Source organism: Rhinopithecus roxellana, chromosome 10 (assembly GCF_007565055.1).
Source record: "Rhinopithecus roxellana isolate Shanxi Qingling chromosome 10, ASM756505v1, whole genome shotgun sequence".
NCBI classification, from domain to species: Eukaryota; Metazoa; Chordata; class Mammalia; order Primates; family Cercopithecidae; genus Rhinopithecus; species Rhinopithecus roxellana.
Window position 1 is genome coordinate 56,694,422 of NC_044558.1, and position 27,144 is coordinate 56,721,565.

General features: G+C 53.6%; 1 protein-coding gene and 1 long non-coding RNA gene across 5 annotated transcripts in view; one reads left to right on the forward strand and one right to left on the reverse strand.

Annotated features, from left to right (window-relative positions):
* Positions 1–27,144, reverse strand: part of LOC104670561 — a 64,226-nt gene that overhangs the window by 21,276 nt on the left and 15,806 nt on the right. The gene's annotated exons all lie outside the window — the stretch shown is intronic.
* ZNF385A (zinc finger protein 385A) lies at positions 2,922–27,093 on the forward strand. 4 transcript variants are annotated; one of them, XM_010373858.2, is made up of 9 exons: positions 2,922–3,539; positions 3,742–4,016; positions 10,998–11,134; positions 20,161–20,271; positions 22,043–22,205; positions 24,510–24,752; positions 25,127–25,296; positions 25,502–25,597; positions 25,740–27,093. In XM_010373858.2, the coding sequence occupies exons 2-9, from the start codon at positions 4,007–4,009 to the stop codon at positions 25,968–25,970; spliced, it is 1,161 nt and encodes a 386-aa protein (XP_010372160.1). In that variant the 5' UTR covers positions 2,922–3,539; positions 3,742–4,006; the 3' UTR covers positions 25,971–27,093. The 4 variants fall into 4 exon arrangements, with proteins under 4 accessions (XP_010372160.1, XP_030795004.1, XP_030795003.1 ...); XM_030939144.1 differs by lacking the exons at positions 2,922–3,539; positions 3,742–4,016 and adding an exon at positions 9,826–10,018; XM_030939143.1 differs by lacking the exons at positions 2,922–3,539; positions 3,742–4,016 and adding an exon at positions 10,848–10,866.

Genomic DNA, 27,144 nt, shown 5'->3' on the forward strand with positions numbered 1-27,144 from the left:
CTCATACCTCACTCTTTCCAAACCCATTCTGGAACCAAGCGGCTTGGTGGAAAGCAGATGCCTATTTCTCTCATGGCTTCTTTCCACTTGGAGCCAGAAGTATGACCCCCTAGACACTGTGGAACTAGTTCTGGGCTCCCTTCTTAGGTGAAAGACGTGATGGAAGGAAAGAAAGCAGGGCTTGACTCCTCTCCCCCTCCCTCATCCCCCATCAGATCTGGTCCCCAACACTCCCAAGGGAGAAGGGAAAGGAATCTCTTCTCTTTGGGTTTGAGGATTAGAGAAGAATGCAAAGGGGGAGGTCCAAGGTGGAGGTGGGGAAGGATGGTTCAGAAAATTTCCCAGGCTTCCCTAAATCAGAATAATGAAATGAGTTGAGAGGAAAAAGCCATGGAACTAAATTAGAAGAAAGCCCAGTTAGGTTTTTGTATTGCTTTGTTTTCATTGCTACTGTGTGCTAGTAGGGGGTGTTAGTTTGTATACATTTAATTTCTCACAGGGTTCTGTGAGGTTGGTACTATTAATCCCATTTACACAAAGAGAAACTGAGGCCCAGAGAGGTTACATAACTTGTGCAAAGTCACACAGTGAGTAGCAGAACAGAGTGAAACTCAGCCTTATCTGACTGGGAAAGTCCGAATTCTTAACCAACATGCCACAGGGTTCAGATCTTTGAAGATAAATCATGCAAAGTGAGTGATCCTCAGGGTCCTCTTTTCTCCTCAAGGCCTGTCACAACATGCAGCAAGAGGGAGAGCAATTGGGGTTGTTGGAGACAAAGATGTCCCTGTCAGGAGAGACTAAAATTCAGCCACCAGAGGGCAGCATAGCCACAAATTTATGGGAAATTTGGGAAGGTAGGGTATGAGGCCCACCTCACCCTCTTCCCCCATCACCAGGACTATTCTCATTAACTCAGGCTCCTGCCTAGCAGGGCCTGCATCACCTAAAAATATCCCTCCTGGGAGACCAAGCCTGGACCACACTCCAGTCTGTGACTTCTTAGAATGCTCCGAGTCAGGAATGTCTTCACAGAACCCATAAATGAAAAGGAGCTGATGGGGTAGAAGAGACAGCATGAGACAAAGAACCCCCTAGCATTCCTAAGAATGGCAGCCATGGCATAACAAAGCACCAGAAATTCTAGAGGGAGGAAATCGCATACTTGATACATTAAGAGGAGTCCCCCTCTTGGAAGAGAGGTGGGAGTAGAAGCAGCCAAACTTCAGGGGCCAGACCTAAAATGTCTTCCACTGTTGTGAGGAGGAAATAAGGAAGGGCAGTGGGCTGTGAAAACTAGGCTGGTGTCATGGGTGTGTCACTGTGTAGGGCCTGTACTTTTGAGATAGTGACAAGTTCTTACCCGGGATGCACAATACAAGGAAGAAATTCCTTGAGCTCAGAAATGCCACAGACGTAATCTAGTATGAGCCTCTCTTTCCCTGAGCTGTAATTCTCAGACTCCTGGTCTAAGTTTCTTCTCCCAAATCTCCCAACCCTCCGAAGGAAGTGTGGCTCCCACCTCGAGACTTAAGTGTAGGGGGGCCAGAAGTGTAGGGGGCCAGAAGGCCTGAGCCCTATCCTTGGCTGTGTTGGTAGAGATGAAAAGGAGAAGGAAAGGAGGTCTTAGGAAGTGAACAGAGCAGCTGGGGGTGCAGGGAGGGGGAGGGGGCTCAGGAGAGGCAGCTGGCAGGCGGGAAGCTGATCTGGGGGTCTCAAGTTTCTTGACATCAATTAGAGCAGCCGGCCGGGGCTCATTAGTAGCCCGGGGTGCAGGGCTCATCAATAATGAATTCACCCCACACACCTTCCCCCCACCCCAGCTGCCTGCAAGGTCACCCGTCCTCTAGCCAGCTGCCGCCCCTTGGTAAGCTTAAGCAACCCCTCTTCTGAGATCTTCCTAACCCAGAGTCCCTGGGGCTGCGTGGCAGGGTGGACAACAGCTGAGGGCAAAGGGGTCTCTAAAATCAATCGGCCATGCCTGATAATGACTCTTGTTTACTCTCTGAGTCCACCCAGGAGGAGAAAGAATGGGAAGAGGAAAGGAGGTGCAGGGTCTTAAGGAGAAGCAAGGGTTTTTCATACTGGAGTTGACCAGCATGGTGGCAGGACAGACCCAGAGCAGGAGGACCTCCTCTGATGGACCCAGAAACCCCATATCCTCTCCCAATGCCAGACTTGGGCAGCAAGGCCAATCACCTGAGATCTCTGCCCTACTGAATCAGAAGGAGACTAAGGCATTGGCACTCCCAGCATTCTCTTGCCCTTGAGCTGGAGTGTCTTGGCAGGTACAGAAACAGGTCTTTTCTTCAAACCAGATTACTGGGGTGAGGGCAAGAGATTGCTGGGACCCAGAAACAGAAACTCAAACTTCCTGCACCTGCACCTTCCCAATTTCCCTCCAGAACCCAGGAATGTCAGTCTCTTTCCCCTTCCTAAACTGTTCCAAAACTTCAGTACCACCACCCTTTCACTGACTTCTTCCCCTCTGCTTCTACCTGCCTAAACCTCAAACGTTCCAGTTCCCACCCACTTTTCCTCTGATTGCGGTTGGCCTGAAGCTGACTGTGTGGCATTCTGGGAAATCTGCCTGCCACCCTCCCTCTTGAGACAGGTACAGACAAGTCCAGGCTCCATATTCCCCAGACATCTGCAGTGTCCCAGACTCCAGCCTTGTACTGGAGTCCCTTAAGAATACCTCTGAGTGGACTGGGTATGGTGGCTCATGCCAGTAATCCCAACACTTTGAGAGGCCAAGGCAGGCAGATCACCTGAGGTCAGGAGTTCAAGACCAGCCTGGCCAACATAGTGAAACTCTGTCTCTACTAAAACTACAAAAATTAGCCAGGTGTGGTGGCAGGCGCCTGTAATCCCAGCTACTTGGGAGGCTGAGGTAGGAGAATTGCTTGAACCCAGGAGGCAGAGGTTGCAGTGAGCTGAGATCGTGCCACTGCACTCCAGCCTGGGCGACAGAGCGAGACTCGGGTCTCAAAAAAAAAAAGAAAAGAAAAGAATACCTCCGAGTGGCCTGTACTTCCTCTCCCTCCTGACATTCTCCCCAGCTCAGACATTTTGTCCTACCCTCCATCTTCCCCTCCACCTCACCAAATACCCCCATGCCTCCCCACCAGTCCTCCTCAATCGAAGCTGGCCTTAGTGGGGAATGCCCCAGATTTAGGCCCTGGATAGATGCTCCCCGAAGCCACCCCACCCCAATCCAGGTCATCTCTACAAGGTGCCTCAGTTCTCAATTTTCTGTCATCTTCCAGTTGCCCTAATGATCTCGGTTACAAGCTTCTATTTCCATCTCCTCAGGTCCATTGATTGCAATCTCTTCGCTGAGACCTTCCCTAACGACCCAGGCATTCAGACCCCAGCCAGAACTCAACCTGGGATCCATCTTCAACATCCCATTTCACCTCAGAGGCCCAGCCCTCAGGCATCCTGCTCCAAAGCCAGAACAACAAACTAGGACCCACACAATTTCCGCTGCACTTCCCCTGCCCCCTGCTCAGTCCATCACTCTGGAGGGAACCTAGGTATCCCACCCAACCCAAGGCCCATCGCCTCCCAAAGTACTTAGGCACCCCTGCCCCCCTCCCCCCGACTCCCCTTCCCACCCCATCAGCCCAGAACCGGACTTCCCGCCCTCAGACTCAGCCCTCCCCGGGAACCCAGGCATCCTAGTTTCCAGCTTCGTCCATCACCTCACACCGTCTTCTACACGTCCTGTTCCCCCAGCCCTGGCCGCAGTGACACCGTAAACCCAGGAGGCCAGCAGGCAGCAAGAAGAAGGGCGGGAGGAAGCGGGAGGGGCCAGGACGCCCCCTCGCGGAGCCCGAGTGCCCGGGTCCCCTCCTCCCGTCTTCACCTGCTGAGGGCCCCGCCCCCGCTCCGCCTCGGCCGGCCTCTGCTCCTCCCCGGCTCCTCCCCCCGTACCCCCAGCCCGGCCAGAACGGCCCCCGGGACAGAGCGACGCGGAACCCCGGGCGCCTGGGTCCCCAGCATGATCCTTGGTGAGTGGTCTCTGCGACTCCAGGCTCCCGGCTCCTGGGTTCCTCTCTGTGGGTCACCCACCGCCCCCCCCATCTCCCGGCACCGCGGTGACTGCGGCCGCCCGTCAGCGACCGGTTCCCCCTCCCCCTTCATCTGGCTCCACATCTGGGGTCCCCTCTTCCCCTCTTCCCCAGGCTGCCGCTGCTCCCGGTAATCTAGGGAGTGGTAAAGCGGGAGGCAGAGCGGAGTGAGACCCCCGCCCCATAATTAGAACATTGCGTATTCATGAGGCTCATGAATATTATATACCAGTCTACGAGAGGCTGGGGGAGGGGGCTGGTCCTGGCTTGGTGGAGTTGGGGGAAAGGTTCGGACCCGTCTCCCGCCCCAGCGTCTTCCCCCACCCTTAGCTTAGACACTCCGACATCCTTCTGGGCCCAGGATAAGGGGGAAAGGAGGAAGTGGGGGGTGGAAGAAGAAGATGGTGGGTGTAGCTTCGAGGTGAGTGTGGTGGGAGGTGGGAACCTGAGGGCCGGAGATAAGAGGGCTGGGGAGCAGAGGGACTGGGGAGCAGAGGGGCTGAGGAGAAAAGGGGGTGGGGAAAATAGGGGGTGGGAAACTGTGCATCCAGGGCTCCTGCGGCTCAGAGCCTGTCTCCACAGCCATCCTGCCCCAACACGCCGAGACCTGCCCCTCTCTCTCCCTGCTCTAGCTGCCTGAGTCCCTCTTTCCTGACTTCCTTCTTCTCCCTCCACCCCTGCCTTGGGCTGGGGGCAGCAGGAGAGGGAGGGGCAATGGAGAGGGTAAGGATGGGGGATGGGAACTCCCGCTGGGCTCTGACAGCCCGACAGCCACAGCCACCCCATCCTCATGACCTACATCAGGAAAGGAGCCCCAGGGGTGGGGGAGGAAAGGGCCTAGCTGTGCTCTGGACTCTGCATCAGCACCGGCTGCAGGCTCCTGCCCTCCACCCTTCCTCCACAATAGTCCACAGGCCTGCTCTGACCTCTGCCCTCTACCCTGGCTAGGCCGGTTTCTGGGATCTGTTTATGGTGGGAGCCCCCCAACCAGGCACAGACACCTGTGGTCTCCCTGCCCCCAACTGAGGACACCTGGGTCCATGCTGGTACCTAGAGGGCTTGACTGGCTCCTGCACTCATCCCTCTCCTAAGTCCCTCTGCTATTTGTCTTCCTTTCTTGCCTTCTTTCATTTCACTGCCTATCCCTGTTGACTACCTATTGTCCTTCTGCCCTTCCTCCATCTCTTTTTCTCTCCTCCTGTGTGTCCTCAGTCTCTCTCTCCTGTATGTCTCACCCCCTCCACCTGGCACTCCACCTATCTATTGAATGGATGACTGAACGAAGGCATGAATGACTGGTTGCCTGCCTCCTTCTCAAGAGCCTCTCCAGCAGGGGAAGTTATCACCCACCCTTCTATGAATACCATCCGGACGCTAGAGTGACCCCCACCAACACATGTTGCACTCAGTCCCCCAGAGCACAGGCTCCACATTCCTCAAACCTGCGTGATCCCTGAACCCTGGCTCCACCCCGGGCATAGCCCGAGAGGCAGCATCGTGCTTGCCCAGAACAGGCTGGCATAAGCCGTGCTTTCCCTGGTCAGCAGGCCCTGAAAAGGACATCATGGACCTGCTTGCTGGAGCCTGACCAAGACCCCAGGCCACCAAGACTACAGGAATAATTCCTGGGTCCACATTCTCTGAAACTGGACCACAGCCACGAGTGGGACCCTCACATCCCCCTGGAGGACACTATAATTAATTCCCTCCTCATGCCAAGCTCACAGAGGGCAGGAACTCTGGCAAAGCCCACACACCTTAGCCCTCTTTGAGGAAGGAAGGAGAGAGGGAGGAAGCTGCCAGCCAGGGCTCAGGCCCCACCCCCAGGGACCCTACAAAGGTTTTAGTTCTGAACACTCAGGTCCTCTGAATCCGTGTGCATGGTAGCCCTGGAGGGACCCTAAAACCTCCCTGCCCAGCATGTGACACCCAGCCAGCCTGCTCAAGATCTAGAGTCTGGGCCCCAGGTTTAAGATGGCAGTTCTGGGCTCAGGTTCCCTGTTCTAAGCCTTTCAATACCATCCTTTCCAACTGAGTCCATGGTGCAGTAAGGGTAGGGGTGCATTGAAGGAGGCCCTTTCCAATCAAGTTGGGAAAGATTTCCCAGGGGTCTCCCTGCTCTCCCCTTTCCAGTCAACTCCTCCCTCTAGGCCCAGTCTCCGCCTATATCCACCCGGGGGTTATTAGGCATGGTGTTTTGAGTAGTTGTTCATAATCATCCCCCTTGTCTCTTTCATCTTTGACTTCAAAGCCTTTCCAGTCCTCAGCCTGCCTCTTGCCAAGCTGGGGGAATTGAGGCAGAAGGGGGCATATACATGGAACTTGGTAAAAAAGACACAGGGGTTCAAAGCTTTCCTCCCACCCCGCCCTTAATTTTAAGCACTTCTAGGGAGGGAGACAAGGCCAAAGGGCCCGAAGGGAAAAAGAGATTAATTAGAGAAGAGATCTCAATTTCTCCTTTGGCCCAAGTCTAATTCCCATTTTAACCCAGTACTGACCCTATGCTTTTTACCACCTTGGGCCCTAACTACTTGCAACTTTAACCCCAGTATCTCTCTCTGATCTTAATCTCATTCTGGCCCAGTCTTCCAACCAACACTAACCCACAGCCCTGTACTAACACCTTTCCTGGCTCCTATTCCTACCCAGATGCAGCCACTCCCTAAGCATTCTTTACCAACAAGGCTTGAGGCATGGGGCCCCACCTAAAATAGCCAAGGGGCTGGGGCTCCAGACCTGGCCCGAATTTCTGGGGAAGAGGGAAAGGAAAAGACCAATAGAGGAAGCCAGATGTGGCCTGGTTGAGGGTTAGTGCTGACAGGGCAACTTGAGCAGGATCAAAGTGCCCAGGGCTAAGTAGGGTGTGAAAATGGACAGATGGACATCCATCCAAGGGTCTGGAACTCACCCCCTCTAAATCGTGTTGGGAGCTTTCTTTAATAAAGCATTTAGCAATTCCCGATGAAGCTGGGTGGGGCTCTATCTGCTGGAGGTAATTACTCTAATGAGCTTCCCTCAAGAGTGGCCTGCCCCAGCCAGGCCTCAGCTCCTCCCTGCCTTGCCTGACATGGGTGCCACACACACACACACACACACACACTTACACACACTTCAATTTGCTCTCCACCTCTTCTGCCAAAACTGCCTAGAGATTTTACCTAGCTAGAAGTCAAAAGCCCTGCATTTCCTACCCAGTTCCTTCCTCCCCAGCCTCTCCTATATTCCTGCCTTTTCCCCCCATCCCTTTCCAGATCTAGCCAGAAAAGTGTTGTGCTTGAAAGCCCTGTCTCTGGAACCAGACAGGCAGGTTCACATCACTCACTAACTGTGACCTTGGCCAAATAACTCCCCTTCTGAGCCAGCTGTCATCATCTATAAGATGAGGATTCATTTATTCAGCAAATATTTATTGAGTTCTCACTGTGACATACCAGCATTTTACATGGAATTTGTTCAATCCTCTCAACAACTTGGTGAGGCAAGTAGTGTTTTCATTTGACAGATGAGAAATGAGACTGAGAGTCAGAGAACCTAGCTGCTCACCCAGCTAGTGAGTGGTGGGACCACCTACTGGGAGATTGTGTATGTAAAGTGCCTGGCCTATAGTAAAGCCTCAAAAAGTGGCAACTATTGTTAGCCTCAGAAAAAGAGGGGAGGGGCCTGAGGCCTGGGCTACCTGAAACCAAGATTCCTGTTTCTGCCCACCCGACCCAAAAGCTGCCATCTGTCTCTCTCACCACTTCAGAATGGAGTGGACCCAGGAATCTGGGAAGGAGACAGTTTGTCTCCAGTTGCCCACCCTGCTTCCTTCCCTCACTGTACCCTCATTTGACCCCTCTCTCCCACTCTCCTCCCCTCCCCCGCTCACCCAGGGCTCATGTCTGTGGAAAAGATGAGTTGCTAGCCATAGATAACTGAGTGGCTGCTACCTGTTTTCCTCTATCCCTCCTCTGGAGGAAAAATGAGGACTCCAACCTGAGGAAGTGCATGGAACTTGCTCTCCTCTTCCTCTCCTTGAACAAGATGGAAGCCTGTGCTCAGATCTCTGCTTCAGTTAAATTCAAGCCCTTTGGGAGTAAGGTAGCACAGAGAAAGAATTTGCTATAGAGTCCAACAGATCTTGATCTATATCTCAGCTCTGATATTTACAGGCTGTGTGACGTCAACCAAGTTTGTTAACCTCTCTGAGTCTCCATTTCCTCATAAGTCAAGTAGAAAAAATATTATCAGCTACTGCATTGAATCATGGCTACTTCATTGAGCTACTTTAGAGGTTAAATGTGATAATACTTGGAATTCATTACCTGGCACATAGTAGCCTCAAATTTTTCTGGAACTCTGCTGTCTCCTCTTAAGATGGCTTCGAGGAGTGGGAGCCTAGAGAAATCTAGAACCAGGGAAAGGGTCAAGCCAAGTTTCAGCCTCTGGTGCTCTGGGGCAGGGCAAGTGCCAGCCCAAAACCAGCTGCTAGGGGTAGCTGCTGGGTGCAGGGGACTCTGGGAGCACTCAGGTTTCTCTCACCATTCCTGATGCCGCCTGGGGCTCATTAAGGTTGCCCTGGCCTTGGGTAACAGGCAGTAACAGCCTTGGATAACAGGCAGTAAGGGAGGGTGGAGCACAGAGGGGAGATGCCATGAGGGGACAGACCAGGAAGGGGAGATGGTCAAGCTGCCCCGTCGGTCTGTCTGTCCCTCTCTCTTCTCTTTTTTCTTTCTTGCTGTCTCTGTTCTGTCTTTCAGTCTGTCTGCCCTAGTCTCTAGCTCTGTGTCCAGCTTTTCGGCAGTGTCTCTCTGTTTGTATGTCTGATTTCGCTCTCTGACATCTCTCCATTGTTCTCGATCCTTTTATCTCGCAGTGTCACTGTCCCATTCCTCCGTCACCTATTCCTGCTGCTACCACTCTCCCATCCTCTCACTTTCATCTGTCAGTCTCTCTGTGTGTATGTGTGTGTGTCCTCTCTCCACCCCATCCCAAGTGTATGTGTGTGTGTGTGTGTGTGTGTCCTCTCTCTATCCCATCCCACCTTGAAGGTGACAGAGGAGGGAATAGACACAAAGCATACAGACCACCAGCTACTTAAGGGTCAAAGCCAAGGATCTTACCCTCTCCTTCAGCCCTGAGAATTCTGAAGCCCAAGCTCCCAGTAGCCTTGACACCCCCCTCTGTCTCAGTCACCCTGACCACCCACCCTGGCATGGGGTGAAAGAGACAGACCCCTCCAGACCTTTCTGGACCAGCTCCCTGCCCCCAGCTGTGCCTGAGCCCTCCCCACCCCCTCCCTCTCGCCTCAGATTCCCCTAATCCCTGCTCCCCTGCCCTCCCCTCTGCCCCACTTTTCCAGGATTCTGATTGGCTGATTCTACTGACTGGGCTGAGGGGGAGGGGGCTGGCAAGGGAGGGGGCAGAGGGCAGAACCAAGGGAAGGGGACGCTGTCAGGCCCAGGCCCCTGGGGGGCCAGGGCCAGGCCACTGCCTGGGGGCAGCAGGCACAAGAAACTAAAGGTATGAAAGGGGGTGGTCTCTATGGAGGGAACAGGAAGGGAATCCTGGGGACCTTCTGCCCTAGTAAGGTCAAGGGAGGACGGGCCAAGCATGCAGCCTCCTCGGTTTGCCTTTGTTCCTGGGAACCCCTGTTGCTGTCAGGGGGTTACTGGAGCAGTGAAGGGTGGCCAGAACTCCCCAGCTGGTGCACAGCAGGGTCGCAGAAGGGAGCTGGGCCAGTGGAAGCCCAGAGGGGCTCTGAGGACCTTTGGGCTGCCCCTTTGGAGTCTGGTGGGTTCCTCCCATGACTCTGAGAGGAGGAGGAAAAGGTTTCAGGAAAGGGTAGTTGAATGGCTGGCCTGGACTTTCATTTCCCCTTGGGGTCAGACCCAGGCATTCCCCGCCCAGAGGCCAGGTTGAGGTTCCTCCTGCAGAACTGGACCTGTAGCTGAGCATTCCCGGTGAGACAAAAGGGTCTTGGGGAAGACTGAGGAAGGTTGGGAGAAGGGGGTCTGAGAATGGCCTCGGTAGTTCACCTCCCAGAGCAAAAACCACCCAACCCGCTACCTACCCCCACAGGTGTCAATAGTTAATTAAGAATTATAATTAGAAGCCGGGCACAGTGGCTCACACCTGTAATCCAGCACTTTGGGAGGCCGAGGCGGGAGGATTACGAGATCAGGAGTTTGAAACCAGCCTGGCCAACATGGTAAAACCCCGTCTCTACTGAAAAATACAAAAAAAATTAGCCAGGTGTGGTGGCGGGTGCCTGTAATCCTGGCTACTCGGGAGGCTGAGGCAGGAGAATCGCTTGAACCCACGAGGCAGAGGTTGCAGTGAGCCGAGATCGCGCCACTGCACTCAAGCCTGGCAACAGAGTGAGGCTCTGTCTCAAAAAAAAAAAAGAAGAAGAAGAATTATAATCAGAGCAAAATCTAATTCTAGGGCATCTGAGAGATTCAGCAGCCCCCTCCAAATCCAAGTCCTAATATCGCCCTCTGGTCAGTGGGATGAATCACCCACTTGACTGTCTTCTTCCTGGGGTGATACCAAGCTTTAGGATCCCCTGGGGGAAAGCAAAACCAGAAAAAGAGGGTGGCCAGGGGCTTGAGGCTGGGAGTCCTGCTGGTTCAGCAGGCAGCCTGCAGAAAAGGTAATGGGCTCTTACTGGGTAATGTGCCTAGAGACTTTGGGGGAGGGAGGCTGGAAAATGGGGAAGTGAAAACCACCCAGAAGGGAAGGACCAGTCTACACCCTCCCCCAGACCCACAGGGCACTGTGCTCCATTGCTCTGGAGCCAGCAGGGGAAGTGTGTACACTGTGCACTGGGGTGACACTTCTGAGTGTGGGGGCCCTGGCTAGGGAGTGGACTGGCAGGCTTGGGTGGGGTTTCCAAGCTTTAATCTTCCTTCTCCACAAAATGTTTTCTTTGCCCTTCAGGCAGCCTGAGCCGGGCAGGGCCCCTGCCTCTGCTACGGCAGCCCCCCATCATGCAGCCCCCGCTGGACCTCAAGCAGATCCTGCCCTTCCCACTCGAGCCAGCCCCTACCCTTGGCCTCTTCAGCAACTACAGCACCGTAAGTAGCAGCCTGCCTGCCTTCTCCATCCACTTGTGACCCGATCTTTCTCTCTCAGACCCACCTCTGCCCTCTTCTCCTGTTTCTAATTCTTTATCTCCTCTTATGACCCCATCTTCCTTAATTCTAGTTAATTTTGAGTACTGTGGGCCATCTGGTATAGTGTTAACAACAATAATAATAGCTAATATTTGCTGAGATCTTGCTACGGGCCAGACACTGTGCTAAGTGTTTTATATGAATTATCTCATTTAGTCCTACAGTGAATCGCCCTACCATCTAGAGAAGTAATGAGACTTAAATTGGTGGTAGTAACAGTGGGGAGGTAGGAGGGGTGTAGGTGCTGAATCCAGAAAGAGGGAATAAGCAAGAAAATAAGCATGCCTGTTTGTAAGTTTCACCTCTCTGGAGTCCACAGCTGGGTGGGTAGGATCAATGGGATAAGGCTTGGAGGACTGGCAAGATGATCTAGATTTAATACAATATGAAATAGGAAGGTGCTGTCTATTTGTGTGTTTGTTTGTTTGTTTGTTTGTTTTTATGAGACGGAGTCTTGCTCTGTTGCCGAGGCTGGTGTGCAGCGGCACGATCTCGGCTCACTGCAACCTCCGCCTCCCCAGTTCACTGATTCTCCTGCCTCAGCTTCCTAAGTAGCTGGGATTACAGGCATGTGCCACCACACCTGGCTAATTTTTGTATTTTTAGTAGAGATGGGTTTTCGCCCTGTTGGCCAGGCTGATCTCAAACTCCTGACTTCAGGTGATCCGCCTGCCTCAGCCTCCCAAAGTGCTGGGATTACAGGCATGAGCCACCATGCCCGGCGCCACTGTCTATTTTTGAGTAGGAGACTGACTTGGTAAGAGCAGTATTTGAGGAAGGTGAGTGGAGCAACTGGATGAAAGGGAACAGAGGCAGGAGGAAGGTGAACAGTTAGGAGGCTATCCTAGCAATGCAGGCCCAAGGTAAGCCTCAAAAGCCAGACTGGGCTGTGGCAGTGGCAGTATGAACGGAGAAAAAGGAAGAATGGGGGAGGTAATTCCAAGGAAATATTGACAGGTCATGGTGACCAACTGGTGTTTGAGGGTGAGGGAGAAGAGAAGGCATGAGTCAAGGATGACTCCAGCATTCAGGTCTTTGTGACTGGATGGAAGTCACCATTGACAGAGGCAGAGGGTTGGAAGAGGAAGTTGGTCTCCGGTGAGGGTGATGAATTCCCTTTAGCATGTGGTGCTAAAGCTAAAGCTTTATTTATTTATTTATTTATTTATTTTATTTTATTTTATTTTTTTTTTTTTTTTTTTTTTTTTTTTTTGAGACGGAGTCTCGCTCTGCTGCCCAGGCTGGAGTGCAGTGGCCGGATCTCAGCTCACTGCAAGCTCCGCCTCCCGGGTTGACGCCATTCTCCTGCCTCAGCCTCCCGAGTAGCTGGGACTACAGGCGCCCGCCAGGTCGCCCGGCTAGTTTTTTGTATTTTTAGTAGAGACGGGGTTTCACCATGTTAGCCAGGATGGTCTCGATCTCCTGACCTCGTGATCCGCCCGTCTCGGCCTCCCAAAGTGCTGGGATTACAGGCTTGAGCCACCGCGCCCGGCCTGGTTTAGTAATTTATATAAGTTGACACAGTATGTGCCTAAGGTATGATTTGAACCCATTGCATCTGGCTTCAAATAGAATTATCATTCTACCACAGCTGCTCCCCCCAAACTCTTCCCAAAGAACCCAATCACACATTTGCATTGCGCTTTTAAGTTTTCAGACTGTTTTTTCATATCTCAACCGTTAAAGAAACCCTGTGGGGTAGCTGTTATTGTCCTCATTTTACAGTTGAGAAAATTGAGTACTAACTATAAGCAAGGCATTGTTCTAGACACAATGGAGACATGAGGGTAAATATGAGACAGTCTTAAATTAAAGAACTTATATTCAGGAGAGAAAGATAGACAAGTACATAGCAAAACAGGGGGAAGGTTATAAATATTGTGGCAGAGACCCTAACAAAAATTCAGTTTACTGGCCGGGCGCGGTGGCTCAAGCCTGTAATCCCAGCACTTTGGGAGGCCGAGACGGGCGGATCACGAGGTCAGGAGATCGAGACCATCCTGGCGAACACGGTGAAACCCCCGTCTCTACAAAAAATACAAAAACTAGCCAGGTGAGGTGGCGGGCGCCTGTAGTCCCAGCTACTTGGGAGGCTGAGGCGGGAGAATGGCGTAAACCCAGGAGGCGGAGCTTGCAGTGAGCTGAGATCTGGCCACTGCACTCCAGCCTGGGCGACAGAGCGAGACTCCGCCTCAAAAAAAAAAAAAAAAAAATTCAGTTTACGGATCACAAGGTCAGGAAATCGAGACCATCCTGGCTAACATGGTGAAACCCCGTCTCTACTAAAAATATATTTTTTATTTTATTTTTTATTTTTTTGAGACAGAGTCTTGCTCTGTCGCCTGGGCTGGAGTGCAGTGGCTGGATCTCAGCTCACTGCAAGCTCTGCCTCCCGGGTTTACACCATTCTCCTGCCTCAGCCCCCCGAGTAGCTGGGACTACAGGCACCCGCCACCTCGCCCGGCTAGTTTTTTGTATTTTTTAGTAGAGACGGGGTTTCACCATGTTAGCCAGGATGGTCTCGATCTCCTGACCTCGTGATCCACCCGTCTCGGCCTCCCAAAGTGCTGGGATTACAGGCTTGAGCCACCGCGCCCGGCCTTTTCTTTTAAAAAAAATAGGTGTGGTGGCAGGCACGTGTAGTCCCAGCTAATTGGGAGGCTGAGGCAGGAGAGTGAACCCGGGAGGCAGAGCTTGCAGTGAGCCAAGATCACGCCACTGCACTCCAGCCTGGGTGACAGAGCAAGACTGCAACTCAAAAAAAAAAAAAAAAAAAATTCAATTTAACAAAAAAAAATTTTTTTTGAGCACCTACTATATGCTGAGTACTGTGCCTGGTGTCAGGGACACAGGACTCAGTTACCACACTTGGGGAGCTCATAGTTTAATAGGAAGGATAACAAGTTAACCCTATACAGTGTGAGAAGAGCTGTGTCAGAGGCATTTTGCTTGCATGGAAGCCCAAGTGTCAAGAAAGATCTTCCTGGATATGGTGGGTCCTAAGGGACCAACCAGAGCTAGGCAGAAAAACAGAGAGCAGAGGAAAAAGGGATTTAACCTGGAGCAGGTGACATATAATTTGGGCTTTGAAGAATTATTGGCAAGATTTTTAAAGTAGCCTTTGGGAACATTCCAGACTGAAGTAAGTAGCATGAACAAGGCCTAGAAAGGAGCATTTGAGAAAGTGCAAGATTGGATGTGATAGGTCATAAGATGGGGAGAATAATTTCCCCCATCTAAACACCTGACTTACACTTGACCTCAGATCTTAGCAACCCCATCAGTGTCCCTATTGTATAGATGAGGAAACACAGACGCAGAGAGGTTAAGTGAATTGTCCAAGGTCACAAAGCTACTTAGTTGATTGGATAATCCAGGGTTTCGACTCCTGCAGAGTTCATGGCTCCACTGCCTCTAGCAGAGGTATTTAAAGCGATGAGCATGGATAAGCTTAGAGTTCAGCAGGGTGTTGAACTGCATCCTGCATCTGATTGGCAGAATTTAACTTGATGTTCCAAAGTACTGGCTATGTGACCTTAGGCAAGTTATTTAACCATTCTGAACCTCAGTTTTACCAACTGTAGAATGGGATAGTTTTTTTTTTCTTTCTTTCTTTCTTTCTTTCTTTCTTTCTTTCTTTCTTTCTTTTTCTTTCTTCCTTTCTTTCTTTTTTTTTGTTTTTGTTTTTGTTTTTGTTTTAAGACAGGGACTTACTCTGTCCCCCAGGCTGGAGTGCAGTGGTGCAATCTCCGCTCACTGCAACCTAAGCCTCCTGGGTTCAAGTAATTCGCCTGCCTCAGCCTCCCGAGTAGCTGGGCCTACAGGTGCACACCACCATGCCCAGCTAATTTTTGTATTTTTAGTAGAGACAGGGCTTCACCATGTTGGCCAGGATGGTCTCAATCTCTTGACCTTGTGATCCGCCCACCTCAGCCTCCCAAAGTGTTGGGATTATAGGCGTAAGCCACTGCACCCAGCCAATTTTTGTATTTTTAGTAGAGATGGAGTTTTGCCATGTTGCCCAGGCTGAGAATGGGATAGTATTAACACCAACTCACAAGGTTGTGAGATCATATTACATAATCATAATGCCTATCACAAACTAAGTGCTCGATCAGTGTTAGCTGCTATGATTATTATGCTATTGCTATCGTTTTTATTTAAGAGAGAAGTAAAGAGAGAAACATAGGATGGTCAAGGCCTTAGCCTTTGGGAACATGCAGAATTAGGCAGTGGGAACAGGAAGAGGCTTCAGCAAAGGAATGCAAAAGCCACTGGAGGGGGTGGGGAGGGAAATATGTTCCTGTAGAGTTGGAAAAGCCAAGGGAGAGAGTGTGGCGGGCTGCATCAATACTGTCAAATTCTGCAGGGGAATGAGGACTGCAGAAAAGCTGCAGACAGGCCTTTGGAAGTACTGTGCAGCAGTTAAGTACGTGGCTTTGGAGTCAGACTGCCCAGGTTTAAATTCAAATCCCAGTTCAGCCACTTACTAGCTTATGACCTTGGGCAAATTATTTAACCTCTCAAAACCTCAGTTCCCTCATCTATAAAATGAAGATAATAATAGTACTTACTTCAAATAGTGGTTGTGAAGATTAAATTAGATAATCCATGCAAAGAGCTCAGTACAGAAGCTGGCACATTCCAAGGGCTCAATCAACATTAGATGGTGGTAGTGATATTATTCATGACAGAGTCTCTCCTTCCCAGTGGACTGGCACCTCCAGCACTCTCTCCTACTTGGGCAGTTCTTACTCCTTAGACCTCTTCTGGAATTACTGTCTCCCCTCATTCTCCTCCCACTCACTGCACTGCTTCCCTCTGCCCTTGGACATCCCTCACTGTTTCCCAAAGCCACCCTCTCTCTAGATCCAGTCCCCTGCTTCACTAATCTCTCTGCCCTAGGTGGAATGGGAGAAGATGAGACCTAGAGATGAAAGACTGGGAATCCCAGGACCTGTCTAGACAGAACGAGGTGTCTGGGGGAGTGGGGCTGCTGGGCCCTACAGCCTCAGTCCCCCAATGCTGCCCCCACTGAACCGCCAGAGGGCAGCAGGTGCACGAAGCGTAGGCTTTCAGAGAGCCTGGTTCTCCGGCAGGTGGCGGGCGCGGGTAGGAGGTGGGAAGAAGTTAGGAGCGACATCTCCAGTCTGAGGTAGCTTTTGCCCTGGGTGCCCTCAGCTCCACAATTTGAAGGAGTCTGAGAGAGCAATGCCTGACACCTGGGTACCTGGGCTCAGTTTCCCATCCCTAGGGAGGGAAGTGACTTGTAAAAGGGTAGCAGCATAGAGGCCGCCTTTGCAGAGGAAGCCGGGGAAGGGTCGTCTGGGGACTCTGAAGACAGACTATCAGCAGGGGAGCTAGGGAAGGTCGGGGCAAAAGGGGTGAAAGAAAGGAGAAATGTCTGAGTTGGTGGGGACCCTGGACCCCAGAAGGAGCCCCAGTGGAAGCAACGAGGTCATCTGGTCAATGCCCCTGCCGCGGGGCCAAGTGGCCTCTTCTCTTCCGAACAAGCTCTTTTCTAGGAGTGTCTGGATAATGGACATCCCCCTCTTTCCGCCCTAGCCCCCTTTCATTCCTCTTCAGCTCCCTGTCCCTGTCCCTGTCCCCGCCCCCGTCCTCGGCCCCGCCTCCGGGGCGGGCTCCGGCCCGGGCCAGCGCCGCCTCCCCTTCTCCCCGCCGGCCGGGCCGCACAGCCCCGAGCCGCCCGGGCAACGAGCGCCGCGTCCCTGGCCTGCCCGGCCCGGCCAGGCTCGGCCCCTCAGCCCGGGTCCGCTACCCCGGGCCATGGAGCCGCGGCCCCTAGGGTCTCGCAGGGTAAGCCACCCGGCCCCTCCTCTCTCCCTGACTCCCGCGGCTGCCGCAGCGCACCCCCACCCCGTCCCCGCCCGCCCCTGCGAGGCTGGCTACCTCTTCCTCTGCCTGGTCCTCGGGTTGTCCGGCCCATCCCCCACACCGGCGCGGCCCTAACCAATCTCGGGATCCCAGCTCATGCCCCCAGACTACTGCCACCATAGTGGATACCCTCACCTCTGCTTCCCACATTCTTGGAGTCCCCCAAATCTTCAGACTTCCTGTCAGGTCCTACACCTGCCCTCCAATGACCACACTGATCAGATCCCTCCTCTCCAGCCCCGGCCCCTTCCCAGCATCCCTCCCCCACCAGCTTCCACCTGCTCTGTACATACCCCCTAGCTCCTCTTTCCTATCTCAGTCCTTCCTCAGGTCTTCCCATCCCTGAGATTCCACCACCTTTCCCTTTTCATCTTAATTTTGGTGGGTGGGGAAGCGGGGTGCTCACACAAGGGGCAGCGGGTTCCATCAGATAAAGGGCAATGGAAGGAAATATAATCATAGCACCCCTAGTGTTCCTGATCTGGTTCCCCCCTCCCTCTCCCTTGCCCTTCCTGATTCATTTTGCCCCAGCTTCAGGGATTGGTTCCCCTTCATGTCTACTGTTGGAGGGCAGGTGGGAGGGCACTGTTTTATGGACCTTTCCAGGCCGTGTCCAAGCCAGCATCCCAGGGAAGAGGTTCTGGAGTGAGATGGGCTCTGGGAGGTGCTGGCCTTCACCCCTCCCCAGGGAGCCCTCATCTAGGTCACCGGGGCCTCCTGACCTTGGCCTGGAGCAGCACTTCAGTGGCTCACATTCCACCTGCGCAGGGATTGGGCCCAGGAGTCCTCACCTTCAGCCTGGTGTCTCCTTAGTTGCTGGAGGAGGGTGGGAAGCACCCACCTGACTCCACTGGTGCCCTCTTCCCCACTCCCCACTCTCACTCCTAGCTGGTGTTTGTAGACTTAAACCAGGGGAGGGGGTTGTGCAAGAGCTAAGGTTCTCACCCTGGAGGAAGGACCCAGGTAGGACAGGAACCATTCTCAGGGTATGGATGCTGGGATGGCCAGTCCACAAGTCATCCTCGGAGTCCTGTGTCCTCAGCCCCTCTGGAGAGCAGGCTGGGATGATGGGACAGAGCACAGACAGAACTAGGAGACTCTGCTCTCCGCTTCCATCCCGCTCCTCTCTCCCTACTGTTTTCATCCAACTTGGGTTTCCTGGCCCAGACTGAGTTTCTGTTTGAATTCCCATTCCCCACCCAGCATGTGAGGAAGCCCAGGGCTGAGGAGAACTCTGGAACAGAGTTGGGGGGTCTCTAAATAGGAAGGACTAAGGCCTGGAGACTGGGAGCTGAGAGCAGCCGTCTGTCTCCCCTTTCTGATGAAAGCCTGTCTCCAACTTGGTCTATCTTTCTTTCTGCCAAACACATCATACATTCACACAGATAAACACACAGCTGAAGATTACACCACCTGACCATTCATGGTGTCACCAAAGCCCCCAACACAGAATGTTGATATATAAATGATGTACGCACAGTGCATGACACTTATTCACACTCCACCCATGCACAGATTGATCACAGCCTGCCTAACACACACAGACACACCCGTTCTCCTGTTTGGCTTTTCCTTGGATGTGACTGGGGCTTCTGAGAAGCTGAGGTAAAAAAGTGAGCCCTTAGAGAGGCTTCTTTCCAAACAAGAGTAGGCCAAGAGATTGACCTTGTTAGTCAGACCAGTTATCTGAACCCAGTCATGGTCCCTGCCTTCAGCACTACCCAAATGGAGCAGAGTGGATGAGGCCACCATCTATTTCACAGGGATACTAAAGCCCATTTCCTGACATTAACCCCACCCAGCCAGTGAAACTACTGGGGAGAGGCAAAGGAGAGTCCAGAGGGCAGGGCTTTTCTGACTCTTACCACTTTCCCCCACTTCTTGTTCTCTCACCAGTGTCTCACTGGAAGCCCTAAAGACCTGTCACAGAGATGGGCTCAGCTGAGGAGATAAAGACCCCAAGTCCCCAGCAACTATTTTTCACTTGATCCCTCCACCTGGAAGATAAGGTTTCAGTCCTAATTCTGTCCTATTCTTAGGAGAGAGCCCAGCCATCCCCCATTCTTCAGTCTCAGCTACATTCCAGTCTTGCCTCTCCCTAGCTTCCTAGAGGCCAAAAGGGAGGAGAACTGTTGAGGGAGGCAGTTTTCATGCCTCTGAGCCCCTGGTTTCATCCCCTGATAGTAGAAAGCCTCAGAGAAACTCCCATCCTCTCCCTTCCTCATGTGAACTCTTGGCAGGAGACTGCAAAGACATCTGCTGACCCAGGGTGGGGACAGGGATGGTTCCTAATCCCGCCCAGCCCCACAGCTCTGCCCTAGAAACCCTCATGATCAGGGAGAGAAGGTTCAGAAGATCCCTGGGCTGCCTCGGGCCAGCCCACGTGCTTAGGTCCCCCCACTTAGTCCCCATGATTCACTAGGAGCTCCTACTTTCTCCTGAGTTCTTTTACTCCCTGTAGAAGTTGCTGCCTTTAAGAGGTCCAGAGAGGGAATGTGTTAGGGCGACCAGGGGCCCAGAGATGGGAGGCTGGGAACATCTGTCTCCTGGGACCAGAGGCTGGGCTTGGTGATAGTCTTACCCCAGAGTGGAGGCCCAAAGGGTTCAGAGGCTTCAGCTGAAGGCCTAGGATCGAGGGTGCTTTGGGACTTCATGTCAGAGGCCTCTGGTAGATTGGCTTCACTGTAGGAGATAAGTCAGGGCGACAGAGTTGGATGTTCATGGTATGATGGACCAAGGCAGGAGTCCAGGTTCAGATACCAGATCTGCTATTAACTCATGGTGTGACGTTGGGCAAACCACTTCTATGTTCTGTAAAATGGGAGCATTGGGCCAGTTATCGATCACGTCCCTTTCAGTGCTATGAAGATTGGGCTAAGAGAGAAACAGAAGACTGAGGCTCAGAGCCCTCAGGTATATTAAGGGATAGAAATGGTCTGGGGACCTTGGTTCAACACAGATATCTGTGTCGGGGGAATGCTGGACATGAGCTTGCGCTAGGGCTCCCAGCTTACCCCAATCTGCCTCCACAGATGGACCCTGTACAGAAGGCTGTGCTCTCCCACACTTTTGGGGGACCCTTGCTCAAGACCAAGCGCCCCGTCATTTCCTGTAATGTCTGTCAAATCCGCTTCAATTCTCAGGTAAGAAGCCAAGCTGCTCATCTACCCAATGGGTGGGGCAGGGGCAGCAGGGGACCTTGAGGGAGGGCAGAGGCTGAGTAAGAAGGCTTACTCTGGGTGAGGGACAGGGATTAAGGGGATAGTAGGCAAAGAGCAGGGAATAGGGATACAGGGATACTGCAGGAGAGGCAGGGTCTTATGGAAGGCACTGGAGAGGGATAAGAAATTGCTGTGTATTTTGACATGAAGTAGATCAGTCCTCTAACGTTGATCCCTCCCTCCCTTGAGACTTGGGCATCCCTGGTTCAGAGTTTCTTGGAACATAGGTGGCCATCAGTGTCTGAGCAGGAGTGTGGCCTCTGGCCCACTGGTTCTTGGGCACGGGGCAGAGTTAGGTCATTGGCTCCCCCACAGAGCCTCTGTCCTCTTTGGCCTCTGCTAAACTCCTCCCTGGCCCACCCACTTCCCTCTAACTTTCTGGCTTCCTTCTCTCTCCACCCCATTTCCACTCTACTCCCTCCAAATCACACACAAGGCCTGGCCCCTACTCTTATCCCATGGGGCTTTCCCCTGGGGAGAAGCTACCTAAAACCCAAAACCCAAACGTCCAGCCTCCCAGATTTCCTCCCTCTGAGGCTCCACTGGGACTCTGTGGAGTGTGTGTGGGTCTAGAGGGGACTTTGTGGGATGCAGGTCCTGAGAGCTTTTGGAGAAAAACAGAGAGCCTCATTCTGCTGAGTACGGGAAAATAAAAGCATGTTCTGTTTCTCTACCCAGTACACAGAGACACACACACACACACTCTCTCTCTCTCTCTCTCTCTGTCTCTCTCTCTCTGTCTCTCTCTCTCTCTCTTTTTCTCCATACTACTGGGCTCTGCACACCACTACCCTACCCCTAGGCTGTCAATCTTCTTTTCCTGCCTATCCACACCCTTTATTTCTGCCCTTGTCTGGGTGACCCTGTGCCTCCAGGATTGTACATTCTTAGCGGGGGTATATATGGGAGTGCAGCAGGGTGGGGAGGGGAAGACAGGACTAACCCAGCATTAGGCCTCTCCTTTAGCTTGGACCCCAGGCATCCTGTCTATCAACCCTGGCTCCACTCACCGGTGGATGGTGGAAGACTAGAGGGGCAGGGAGCCAACAGCGGATAGCCCTTCCCTCTTTTTGCCCTACCCTACCCTCCCCCATAAAATGGTTCTGTTTTGACAGCTGTCTCCACTGCTGTTTCTGTCCCTAGAGCTGGGCTTGGGGCCAGGGTCCTCCAGCGTGTCCACAGATACTTCAGGGAAAATGAGACCGAGAGTGGAGTAGTCAGGACGGAGCCCAGGCATCAGGGATCCTGGGACTTCCAGCCTCAGGGTGAAAGCAGCAAAGGCTGGATCCTAGGGGCAGAGGACTTGGGCACATAGCCTTGGGATCTAAGAGGATGCTGACTGACTGGATTGCTAGGCCTCTCCCAATTTATAACTCTTCCATAGGTTTGTGGTCCCCCTCTCTCTACCAGGACTAGTTGGGGGGTCTGGGTCAGCAGCCAGGCCCTGGGTGTGGTAGTAGGGTGGAGTCTGAACTAGGTGGGGGCCCAGGTTCCTAGGGACTCAAGCTTGAGAAGCTAGTCTGAGCCCCAGGAATAACCAGGACTTATTGGCATGGGGCTTTATATCTCATTGGTGTACAGAAAACTTAACTGCAGCCTGCTGAGATCACCCCAGGACTTGAGGGAACTCTGTGGGGAGATCCGTCAGATGAAAGGTGGTCTCAGATTCCATTTTCTTCCTCCATCCCTAAAGAGCCAGGCTGAGGCACACTACAAGGGTAACCGCCACGCCCGACGAGTCAAAGGCATTGAGGCCGCCAAGACCAGAGGCAGGGAGCCTGGCATCCGAGAACCTGGAGACCCAGCCCCCCCAGGCAGCACCCCGACAAATGGGGATGGTGTAGCACCCCGTTCAGGTGTGTCTGAATCCCCCCATATTCTTCAACTGATCTCTGTCTTCTCTCTTCTCTCCCCCTTTCCCAGAACTCTCCTGCTTCCATCTCTCTCTTCCTCCTCTCTCTTCCTCAGTCCCTATACCCCCACCCAAGGTGAGTCCTGGAGCCAAGCACAGTGATGTAAAATTTCCAATCTGTCACCCTTACCCCCACCACAGCTCCTCTCAACAGAGTCCCCACTGTCTGTCCTCCCCACAGCCCAGTGACTCAGAGAGGGGCTAGGGTGAGGCCACCTGGCAAACATCCCCAAGAAAAAGAGAACCATCAAATCCAGAGAGAGGCCTTTTCATCTTAGGGAGTGGTGCAGGGAAGGGAATCAGAATACCTGAGTTCCTGCCCTACTGGGGCTCCCCTCGGGGAAGACAGAGAGTGCAAGAAACCTAGGAAACTCCCTGGATGATGTTGGGTAGTAGATCTTTTGACCTCCCTAGTCAGAGGTGTGTTTGTTTGTTTGTTTGTTTGTTTGTTTGTTTGTTTGTTTCTGGGAAATAGAGGAGTGAGACTAAGATCTTTGAGGTCTTTTCCAAGTTTACAAGATTCCTTTTTCCTCATGGCTGCTGACCATCCTCAGCCATACTTCCAGCCAAGAAACTGGAACAGGAATATTGAGATAGCAAGATATGAGCCACCCCCATCCTGGGATTACCACGTCAGATGTCAATCATGGCCAATTCCAGAGAGACCTAACATCTCCATCCTTATCCTTGCCTGGCCTTCCTGCCCTACCCTAAGAAGAATGAGAAACAAACATCTGTACTACCAGATTGAAAACTAGGCCCCCATTCTCAGTAAACACAAACACACACACACACACACACACACACACACACACACACACACACAACCCCCTCAGGGATGCACAGAGAGAGTGAGTGGGCAGGTGGGCAGGTGGGGGAACTGAGTTCTGTTTTTTGTTTTTTGTTTGTTTTTTGAGATGGAGTCTCACTCTGTCTCCCAGGCTGGAGTGCAGTGACACAATCTCAGCTCACTGCAATCTCCACCTCCTGGGCTCAAGCGATTCTCCTGCCTCAGCCTCCTGAGTAGCTGGGATTACAGGCACCCGCCACCTCGCCTGGGTAATTTTTGTATTTTTAGTATAGAAAGGGTTTCACCATGTTGCCCAGGCTGGTCTCAAACTCCTGACCTCAAGTGATCCACCCACCTCCGCCTCCCAAAGTGCTGGGATCACAGGCATGAGCCACCATCCCGGCCATGGGAAGCTGAGTTCTAATTGTACTTTGGCTGCTTCTTAGCCTGATCATCTTGGGTTAGTTTGTTAACATCTCTGTAAAATGGAGAGGAAGAGGATGATGATGATGGTGATGATGGTGATAGCTAACATTTCTTGAACAGCACTTCACGCATATTACCTCATTTAGTTCCTACAGTATCTGAGGATATAGGCAGGATAAGTATACCTGCCCTGCTTTATAAACCATGAAGTCCTGTCCAGACTGAGATGTGGATGTGCTGTCTGGATTGGGATGGAGGTGAAGAATGTCAGAAAAAAGTAAGAGAAATAAGGGGAAGGACATGGAATGAACAAGCAAATGGGTACCTGGAGGGGTGAGGAGTTCCCCTCCCACAAGCTCCCCACCCCCACTGCCAGCCTCACCATGACCCGGAAACTGGATCAGCTGCTGGAGCAAGAATGGGAGCGCTAGAGTTTCCCCTGTACAGAGGCCAGAACCCAGCACTGAGGCCTAGGGCCTGTGCATCTTTAATCAAACCATGAATTATAGAGCAGCCTGCATCCCTGTTTCTTCCCTCTCCGGTTCTGCTGTTTCTGTTTCCCTTTTGCCATGCCTGTGTTTATCTCTCCAGACCTTTCCTCACCCTGCCTCTGCCCCTTCCTAGGGCTCTTTCGTGTACTTCCCGGGGGCTGGGCAAGACTCCGGGAGGGGGCTGTCCTGGCAGGAAGCCCAGACTGGCTGGCAGGCCACTGAGGGCTATATCCTTGTTCCATGCCTCTCCCCCTGGCCAGGCTTGCTGCCAGCTTCACCCTGAAGGTAGGCTGGTGAGGCTGGACCCCTTGGCCGTTCCCAGCTAATGGAGAATGAGCCAAGCATTGGAGTTTCACACCCAGCCTGCGGCAGCTGGACCACATCTGGCTCTGGACCAGGGCATGAGAGCATGCATGTTGTAACAGGGTGGGGATTCCTGGTCCCTTGCCCTCCAGGAAATCGGTGGGGGGGTCTCTTCCACATGAAGAGTCTTCTCCAAGAGCCATCTAGGGTGATCCCCATGTTTCTCCCCCAACAACAGTTTCCATGGAGAATGGACTGGGGCCAGCCCCAGGATCCCCAGAGAAACAGCCTGGCTCCCCATCCCCTCCCAGCATTCCGGAGACTGGTCAGGGTGTAACCAAGGGTGAAGGGGGGACTCCAGCCCCAGCTTCCTTGCCTGGGGGTAGCAAGGAAGAGGAGGAGAAAGCCAAGCGGCTGCTCTACTGTGCTCTGTGCAAGGTGGCTGTGAACTCCCTGTCCCAGCTTGAGGCACATAACAAAGGTATGGACTCCCCTGCCCCCACCCAGACTCTCCTGTCCTCAGGCCACCCCTGCCTCCACATCCTAATGCTCCTGGCTTCCAACATCCCTAGACCATCTAAGACCTATCAGCCTGTCTGCCTATCTCCTTCTCCAGCCCTCTCCCCCGTTCCTTAGCCCTTTACTTCCTCAGCTCCCCCTTCTACCTTACTCCTTTACCTATGACTCTCTCCTGATCCACCTGTTTGGGAGGGTCCCAAGGAGCTTGGAAAGAAGCCACACTGCGCCCCCACCCCTTCCCCCTCATATTGTAACTGGGAATGTGCAGATTTGAGGCCCAGTAGGCCTGGATAATTTTTCTTCCACCCCTTACCTCCTGCCTTCTCTGGGCTCCAGGTACTAAGCACAAGACAATTCTGGAGGCCCGAAGTGGGCTGGGGCCCATCAAAGCTTACCCTCGGCTGGGGCCTCCCACCCCAGGGGAACCAGAGGCTCCTGCCCAGGACCGAACTTTCCACTGTGAGATCTGCAATGTCAAGGTCAACTCGGAGGTCCAACTGAAACAGGTGGGTCTAAGGCCCTTCCCAGAAATTCTGGGAAGCTCCACCCTCTAAATGCGGAAGGAGAGCCAGGAGCTCGAGTAAAGGCCTTTCTTCAGGGTTTTCCCCAGGGGGCCACATGGGAGGGGCCCGGTGCTTGGAGCTTGATTATACCCCCTTACTGTTGCCCCTTTCCGGGAGCTCACAGCCCCCTACCCACCGGTCCCTGCAGCACATCTCCAGCCGGCGGCACCGAGACGGAGTGGCCGGGAAGCCCAACCCACTACTGAGCCGTCACAAGAAGTCTAGGGGCGCCGGGGAGCTGGCGGTGAGGCCTGGATGCTAGGGAATTCGGCAATGGGAGGGCGCGGGCGGGGAGGAGAGAGGGACGCGGGCTTTGCCCAGGGAGAGGTGGGGTTTGCAGGACCGCCGGGTGACTTCTCTCTTCCTCCGCCTTTCGCCCGCTTCAGGGCACGCTGACTTTCTCCAAGGAGCTGCCCAAGTCCCTGGCGGGCGGCCTGCTCCCCAGCCCCCTGGCGGTGGCTGCAGTGATGGCAGCGGCAGCAGGCTCGCCGCTGTCCCTGCGCCCGGCTCCAGCCGCACCTCTTCTCCAGGGACCGCCGATCACTCACCCTCTGCTTCACCCGGCCCCCGGACCCATCCGAACTGCGCACGGACCCATCCTCTTCTCCCCCTACTGACCTCAACCCTGAACCCCTCCCATTCAACTCCCCACCTCCAGCCGGGACCCAGGCCTCCGGGCTCCCAGCCCGCTCCTCCTCCCGGCACTCCCTAAATGATCTCTCCTTCCCCCCCCCCACCCCGAGATACGGGGTTCCAGGAAAGGGGAGGGGTAGCGGGGGAGGGGGGCTTCAGAAGGGGGGGAACACCCCAGATCTCAGGGAACCCCGCCCCCTGCCTTTCCCTCTCCCCTAGAAAAGGGGGGGCCGTCTCACCCCCGAGCCCCCTTGGAGACACCCCCCCTCCCAAAAGCCATGTCCATCCAGCCCTTCCCCCCCAAACCTAGCACAAAACGGGGTTCACAAGCCATGGTGGGGGTCCGGGGGGACAGAAATGGATTTTCTTGGCAATAAGCGGACTCTGGGACTCCGGCCCCCTACCCCAAACTGAAGCGCTTCCGTGAACACCCCCGTCCTCCGTAGGGGGAGGGGAGCAGGCGGGATCCTGGGTCCCTCATAAGCACTTTGGTTTTACCGCCTGCAACCTCACTGTGCCCGCCCCGCACCATGCCCCAGCCCCAGGTCTAGCAGGGCCCATTGCAGGGGGCAGCACTTGGGGGCATCTCCGGCACTTGGGTGGGACCAAGGAGATGCCACCATAGACCTTTCCCTCGCCTTCTTCCTCCCTAGTCCGGGTTCCATTCTTTTCACCAGCACCCATCGCCCAAGGGGTACCAAGGGGGGCAAGGGGTGTCCAGTCCAAGCCCACCCCCGCCTCGCCTTCCGCAAAACTGTGAGCAAAAAGCAATAGAAGCCTCGCCCCCGCCCCTCCCCTTCCGCAGAATTCGCAGAGTCTGTAGCCTCCCCGATCCCAGTTCCTAGACCTCATGGCTGTCCCCTCCCACCAGTCACCTCCACTGCACAACCCGGGCGGGGGTGTGACACCCCGTCCCCGCCCCCGACTCCGTGGTTTCCGTATCGTCAACCCTTCAGCCGCCGACCCGGGAGGGTTCCGGCCTACACTGGTCTTCCCCTTCCCATCAACTCTTTCTGCTTGACAATGTAGCAACCCCGGCCCCCCACCCACGGTCCTCCCCTTTTTGCTCTCCCTGACAATAAAGTCTGAATTTGTTCTGCCCTCCGCCCCTGGACTCAGACTCTGTATTTGCCCGCTGTTTTGGGAGCAATTCTATCG